The 7,897-nt window shown below is 43.3% G+C and overlaps 1 protein-coding gene across 1 annotated transcript; it reads right to left on the bottom strand.

The window, feature by feature from the left end:
• Nucleotides 1-234: 234 nt before the first annotated feature.
• On the bottom strand, nt 235-7,087 carry C4H2orf78 (chromosome 4 C2orf78 homolog). Its single transcript, XM_002921500.2, has 3 exons — nt 6,988-7,087; nt 3,009-3,770; nt 235-2,153 (listed from the first exon to the last, which is right to left on the bottom strand). Exons 1-3 carry the CDS (start codon nt 7,085-7,087, stop codon nt 235-237), a joined length of 2,781 nt encoding a protein of 926 aa, XP_002921546.1.
• Between the last annotated feature and the right edge of the window lie 810 nt (nt 7,088-7,897).

Here is a 7,897-nt window from a genome sequence, read left to right as displayed (position 1 = left end):
TTCCCATTCTTTCTTTCTCATGCATCCTTTGATTCCCACCCCCACCAAAGAAAAACCACAGTTAATAGCATCTCAGAACTCAAAAGGCTTCTTTATTTCTAATCTATTAATTATATTTATTACGTTTTATTAAGTCTTAAAATAAATGCAAATAAATAGAGAAATTTATATCTGTCTATCTATATATGAATAAACAGCTGGTACCCAGAGTGGTACCAACAATCCTAGCACCTCTTATATTGCATAGCCATAGTATTGAGAAATTTCCATTTCTCTTTCCCGCTCAATGAAAAACTGCACTTTACCCAAAGAGGTGTATTTGGCAGTGTTCTCGCGCTCTTGCTGAGCCTGCCTCTTCATGGCCTCCCGCTCTGGCATCTGCTCTTTTGTGATGGGCTTGGACATTACTGGCTCAGGAACATTGGGTTTCCTCCATGGGATTGGTTGACAGCTGAAGTCTTGGAGTAGAAATTGGGTTTGAGGTTTGGGTGGGGACTGGGGCTTGGTCACAGCAGTGGGAACCGGCTCCCGCTGGAGAGATGTGCAAGATGATGTTTTGTAGGGTGCAGGCCTAGAGGAAGCGGACTGCGGGACACTAGGCCGGGTAGGGTTGGCCAAACCCGGTCGGGTCGGATTGGTTGAAATTGGCCGAGTTGGTCTGGCAGGACCTGTGAAGGAGGCAGGAGTCGGCCGGGATGAATTGACTGCAACAGGTGGACCTGAGCTAGTAGAACCAGGCCGGGCAGGGTAAGCCACGGCAGAGCTATGTGAGGCCAGAAACCGTGGCCTCCGAGGAACAAGTCGAGCTTGAGGCCTCTCCGAGGTTAGAAAAGGCAAAGGCACCAACTTGACCTTCCCAGGAGGTGGCAGCTCATACTGGGATGGAGACGGACACTCACTGTCAGCACCTCTGTCTTGTTTCTGGGCTGTGACTTGATTTTTCTCAGGCCGTTTACCCTCACGTGGGGTATCAAGCCATGGTTTGATAGCTGGGGATGGCTGGGCATCTCTCAGTTTGCTGGAGTTTACCAGGGCCCGGGAGGAAGACAGTCCCGTTTTCTTATCACTCTTCTTCCCCAGTGCATGAAAAACCTGCACAGACTCCAACATGTGCATGCCTAGGCAGCTTCGAGGCTTCTTAAAGGTCTCTTGGCTAAACTCGGGTTGATTTTTCTTCCGCTTCATCTTGGGAATGGTTGGCTTCTCTTCTGCCTTGACTTTGTTCCCTGACTGCTTACTCTCTTCAGCTTTCTTGGGTTTTTTTTCTCTGGTCCTTTTGGTCTTTTCCTGCCCATGGCTCTTAGTTTTGCTGTTCCTGCTGGATGCAGCTTTCTGAGATTTGCTGTTGGGATGTTTGGCTGTGTTCGCAGGAGGCCTGTCACTGTCTGCAGCACTGCAGATAATCACTTCTCCCCCTAACAGGCACTCTGGGTTCTTTGCCTGGATTTTGGTCTTGGGAGCACTGTTGATAGGCTCAGTGGCTTTATGTTTGTTCTTCCTGACCTGATCAGAGGGAGCCTTTATGACACTTGACTTTTCTTGCACCTGATTCAACTTGGTGACTCTGGTATCTTTGGCTTTGATCACCTTGGGACCTTTGGATTGATCAAGGTCTTTCAAGGAATTAAAGAGCTGGGGAAGGTGAATGTCCTCCACCAGTGTAGCGATGTCTGCAAAACCACCACTAGATTCAATCCCATTTTCAAGGGTCGCTTGGTCTTCAAGACTCAGGGTATTTTTTCCCAGATCGGTGTTTTCAGAACCAGGCTGCTCCTCCTGGCCGAGGGGATCAATGCAGGCCAGGAGCTGGTGAATATCAGGAATTTCTAAAGGAAGGAGTGGAGAATCTTGGTTTTCTAGTGGGATCTGGAAGGCATCCAGAGGCTTTGAAAGCTTGGTTTTAATATCATCCAAATTCTTATTCTCTATTTGTTCTTGGCTTGGAGCTGGAGGCAGTGCCAGGACATTACTAGAACTCTGGATTGGAGCTATCATTGAGATGTCACCAAGCTCAGGTGGTGGGTTACTTTCAAGTATCTGGATATTTCTGCTACTGCAGGACTTGGGGAATTCTGGAGTTTGTGGCAGACAAAATGTCTGACTTGGAGGTTGCAATCCCAGGGAAGTCTCCATCCCCAGGGAAGTCTCCATCACTACAAAGGAATCAAGGAAAAAGACATTCCCTGGTAAGTGAGATGCTCTCTCTAGACACTAACACAGAAATCATGCACCGCCCAGCAACGCGCAGGGCAGCTGTACCAGGTTTTCCTAAGGATCAAGGACAGCACCGTGTGCTAGGGAAATAAGAGATGACTTCTAGTTCTTACAGGTGATCATTTGATGTCATTGGTTCTCGGTTTTCTTTGTATTTTATAGGGTTGTTATAAGTCAAATAAGAAGTAAAAGTGATTTTTATATTATGAAATGTTTAACAAAGCCTAGCATTCTCATATAGAGTCACTTCAAGTCTCTTCCCTTTCCTTAGAGAATAAGAGTACTTCACACCATGGATTGGGAGAGAGAATGGAGCTCTTCCTGATAAAATATGTAAGTGAGGGTAATTCTTAGCCTGCTTGCTTTGGACAGGATCTCAGAATGCGAGGTCTTAAATCTGGGTGTAAATTAAGTGAGGGAAAGTGAAACTGGTAAGAGTTCTGAAATGCTTTCCAAAGAGACTGAAGCAATAGCTCAGGGGAGGGAGTTCATTCCGTGTGGTAGTACAGGGAGGCTGATCGGCTAGGGCAGTGAAAAGTGTGGTAGCTCTTGCTATAGTCTTGGGGTTCCTGTACCTGTGGCATAGCCAGCCACTACAGTGTGCCACCTACCCGCCTCTACATAGCGTTCTTATACAGAGTCTGAAAGTGGAGAGCACCAAGTGAGGGTGGTGGTTATTAATGTCTCAAGACTTCAGTTCTGCCTGACTGTGGACTCAGTACCTCTCAGCTGCAGATTTGACCCTACTTTTGAATGCTGACCTTATTTGTCTCCCTCTTGCTATTTCTACTCACCTTGAAAACTTGCCTCTGTGATGGGTTGAGCAGACACAGAGTAGTAGATTCCAGAGGTGGAGGCTAGCGGTAGGACGTTTGTGGGCTGAACCTCCTTTAGCACCATCACCATTTCTGGTTGAGGGGCAGAGGCCCTACCTCCCGTGTATGACACAGAGCCATAGGACTGCAGGCAGGGGCCAAGCTCTCCAGACAGTAGAGGCCCAAGCGTGCCTTGATTATAGTAATACACCTGGCTTCCTTCCTGGTAAGGAAGTGATAGGCTACGTCCTTGACTTGGAATCTGAGATGGTGCTCCCTGAACAAGTCTGGCAGAAAGCGATGGATACAGAGGGACCACGTTATTGGCCTCTGAAGTTTTATCATACGGGGCTGCCATAGACATGGAAGACACAGCTGTGTCCTGGTCAATGACAGTCACAGTGAAGTCTCCAAGGGAAGATGACTTCTTTTCAGTACTTCCTGTGATATCCCACTCAAAAATCCCAGGATAGGAAGCAGCTGACGTGGAGATCTGGCTCTGGCCAGTTACTCCAGACAGCACAGTTGTACTGGAATGTTGGTAAAGGTAGGCACTACCCATGAGTGGCTGGAAGGAGGTGCCAGAAGCTGATGGCAGTAGCCATGCTGAACTGACCGCTGGAGCAGAAACTCTGGAGAAGTTGCAGACACTTCCTGTCAGGGAAGCTGCATTGCTCACCACAGGGAGGGAGAGCTGCAGAGAGTTTGGAGTTCCAAGTAAAGATGGATTTTGGAAATTTTCTGTAGGGAACAAGAGGGTGATGAAAAATCAGGGGGGTGGATCAATTCTCACTATGTTTGAGAAACAGCATTATCTTAAATTTGTTGCTACCAGGAAGACTCGGATACCAACACTTGCTGAGATACCCAAACTCAAACCATGTAGGGTGGTGGTTAGAGGCCGGAGCAGTCTGGTCGGTACTCTTCTGTAGTCACCGCCCGTGCTCCCAGCTTGGGCCCAGGTGTGCAGAAGACCCAGGTCTTCTCCATGCCTTTCCCTGCTCTAGCTTTGCCTGGAGCCTGCACCAGCATCCAATCACACACTACTTCCTAGAATGAAGTGTTTCAGCACTCGGAGGGCCTCAGAGAGCCTCTGTTCCCACACTCTCATTCTACGACGGAGAGAACTGAGGCTCAGGGAGGCCACATCGACTTGTTCAAGTTCTCCCATGATGTTAGGCCTATTACCAGGTTACAGAGCCTAAGTATCATGACTTCTTGCCAGGACCCTGCTCTGAGCATTACACTGCCAGAAAACCAGGAGAAATGCAACTAATACAGACCTTATCTTCCCCCCACCAAGAGAACAGTACAGCTATGGCCATTGTAACTTCAGTGTCTTGTTTTGCTTGTGCAGTTCACACGCTATTACCTAGAGTTCACATACAGCTCAGTCCAGTTGGTAAATGTAAAGGGTTCCTCTTGGGGTGCCTGGCTGGCTCAGGCATGTGACTCTTGATCTTGGGGTTGTGAGTTCAAACCCCATGTTGGGTATGGAGACTACTTGAAAATAAAATCTTTTTTAAAAGAAAAAAGGGTCATTCTTACCCTTTTAAGCCTGGTTTCTAATCCTGCCTCAAAATGACTACCTGAGAGTAAGTTTCTCAAGAAGTGCTTTTTGAAAGAAAAAAGTTAGTTAAACTCTGAGCTTTAGATTACTCATCTATAAAGTGGTTAAAATGATAATAATAATGGAAATAATTCTTACACGAATAAAATGGTACATACAGTTTTTATATTTATATGAAGGAAGGTATAATATGTTCTGGAAAGACAGAAAATCATGAAAAACATATATTACAGAATTAAGAAGAAATATATAGATATTAGAGAAAACCAGAATAGGTAGCAAGACTCAGAGCATAAGTTCACTAATAGATGAAGTTCTGTATCATACATGCAATATGGTGGAAGCGAATGTTGCCTACCGTATTTTGCTGAACACTACTAACCAAAACACGGATAGCCCACGATAGAAGGTGATTTTGAATGAGTTCCTAGCCAGTGCATATAGAGAAGATATATCAATAAAAATTGCCTAATGAGCAGCAAATGCCATAAATGTGAACATATAGGTAGTCACAATTTTTGTAGACAAATACTTCAATTAAATCTGGTACAGAGCAGAGAGGGAAATAATAAGTATAAAGGAATTCCATTATTGTGCTCATTCACATTTTTCTGAATATTACCCAGCAAATAACAGGTACTAGGTGTAGTAGAAATATATATTTCAACTGAACTCTACCTCTGAAACTAATATACTCTATGTTAATTAATTGAATTTAAGTTAAAAAAATAAAATCAGAAGAAAACAATGAAAAAATAGAAATATGTATTTCAATATAATCATAAAATAAAAGAAAGAACACTTAAAAAGCATCATGAAGGTTTTTATATTCATCCAAAAATATATTTTAATCATCTTCAACATCCAGGAAAATGTCACCCTCAAAGCCGAAAAAAGCCATCATCGCTAAAATCAAATTAAAAATTTTTGAATGTAGGACAACCCAAAGGACTCCACAAAATTTTTTTAGATAAATGTGGAATTAGAGATGTGGGGCTTGACTTTTTCTTTTCTTGTGAGGTTGCTAACTGAGATCTAAAAACAGATGTGTGCCCTCTGTGTTGGGAAGAAAATAACCGCAGAGTCGAAAAGCAGCCTTATGATTCAATGTAGGAGGTGCCAATTTTTAAACACACTTAATCTGATTTTTAATAGGCAAAACATCTACATAGCTTAAAGACCAAAATGAAATAAAACTGAAAATTCTGTTTCTTCCAGCCTCTGAGACAGCCCGTTGAATTAGCTATTTGTTGATAGGAAGCATCCTTTCTATATTATATTTCTAAAATGCTTACATTTTAAACTGTTAAGTGCCATCTGTGTTCAGGGAGGCAATAACAGAACCCAGCAACGGAGTATGACTTCTCTGTAAGCTGCTTTTCCTAGTGATGCCTTGTTCTGGCCTTCCTTTCCTGCCTCATTTATTAATGGAAGTGTTTGCTAAAATCAACTTTGTTTTGCCCTGCTCTAAGCAGATTTCACCTTATGCTCTTTCTGCTTTAATTTAAAATCTTTGGTTCCTTCAACATTCCATCCTAAACTACCTCTTTTTTTCCTTGAGAGCTCCTCTGTGTTCTTTCTCTTCATTCTTTTTTTTTTTTTAAGATTTATTTATTTATTTTAGAGAGAGAGAGAGAGAATCAGACTTCCTGCCGAACACACAGGGAGCCTGATGCAGGGCTCCATCTCAGGAGATCATGAGCTGAGCCAAAGGCAGACGCTCAACCACTCAACTGCTCAACTGACTGAGCCACCCAGGTGCCCTGTTCCCCCTTCATTCTTACATCTTCTCCTTCCCCTTGGTTCCTGTTGGCCTGTGCTGAGGGAAACAATCCTGAACTTCACCTTTGAAGACTTGCCTCCTTAGAGCCCACTCTTCTCCATCCTCTTTCCCTGCTTTCCCTTTTCACCCACGCTAGGTAGGAAACTTCACATCATGTGACTATGACTTACTGAACAGCACTAAATTTAAAATGCTACAGTTGAAATATTAGTGGAGGGACCATTTCAGATGAAACATCTTGGTAAATATTGCTAGTTTTCTACATAACCTAGGTTTTCTCTCTTTCTATTGAAACACTCTCAAGAAGTCTCTGATTTCATTTTCTCTATCGGTGCCCTTTCAGACTCAATATTAGAAAAGAAAGGGACCAGAGACAACAACCAATCTAACATCCTAACGTATCAGATGAGGAAAGAACAGATTTTGTGATTAATGACTCGTCCAAAGTCACACAGCTAGTAAATGCCAAAGTCAAAACTGAAATGAGGTCTCCGGATTTTTAGTTCAATACTTTCCCCCATTATTCCATGCTATTTTGAATCTACAACTAAATTTAGGGGCAAAAAAAAATCCAATAAAAAACTTTTAAAAGTTTCTTTCCTTACCAGACATGGTCAGGGAAGAAGAGGAAACATCCACTGCAGAAACAAGGGATGAGGAGCTGATACTAGAGGCTGTCGGAGTGGCTGAAGCCAAAGAGTGCATGTGTCCAGTACGAAGGTCACTGGTCACTGGTCACTTGCGATGATCCAAATTTATTTACAAACAACTCAATGGAAACCCCAAGATTCTACCAGGTGGTGGTAGGTTTGGTGGGAGAATGATGTCACAAAGCAGGCAGTTTAAAGGTATGAGGGAGCCAATGGGGAGGTCTGATTCCCAACAAGAAGACGGGATTGGGTGGAAGGAGTGATAGGAGAGCTAAGACAACACCTAAGTGGCACCTAATCCTATAAGACCAATGTGATAGTCTCACTTTCCCCAGGCTCTTATGTTAGGGAAATCATCTCAACATTTCTTAGAGTTGTTCATTAATATAATTAGGTAATAGTTATTTATATTCTATATATCATATTTATCTTGTGTTTTCTACATTTATAATTATATATAGTTAATTAACATCCTTAGAGACAAAGGAAAGGCACATCTAGGTTGGACAGTTACAGGTGTTCTGAAATATTAGTCGATCTGATTAATGAACTTACTGCAGCTTTCAAGGAGCAGAGGAAGAGATTAAAGAGCTCTTTTGGTAACTTGGTTGAGGAACAGGGTGAAGTTCCTTGAATGCACATTGTGGGGAACAATGTGGTGCAGGCTCTTCTCTTTCAGTTTCTTCTCCTCGAATCCTAACTTTCTTGGACTAGGCTGGGCTGGGCCAGGTTGGACTTAGATCTCTCTTCTTCTCTCCTTCATCATAGGCATTGTTTCTGGGACAAGCCTTGACATTGCATTCTTACACTCATGGATGTTACTTCTGGTCAACTTCCAGCAGCAGGAGTCTTCTTTTCAGTGCCT

The sequence above is a fragment of the Ailuropoda melanoleuca genome, chromosome 4 (genome assembly GCF_002007445.2).
Source record: "Ailuropoda melanoleuca isolate Jingjing chromosome 4, ASM200744v2, whole genome shotgun sequence".
Classification (NCBI taxonomy): domain Eukaryota; kingdom Metazoa; phylum Chordata; class Mammalia; order Carnivora; family Ursidae; genus Ailuropoda; species Ailuropoda melanoleuca.
This window is presented reverse-complemented; position numbering and strand designations above follow the sequence as displayed.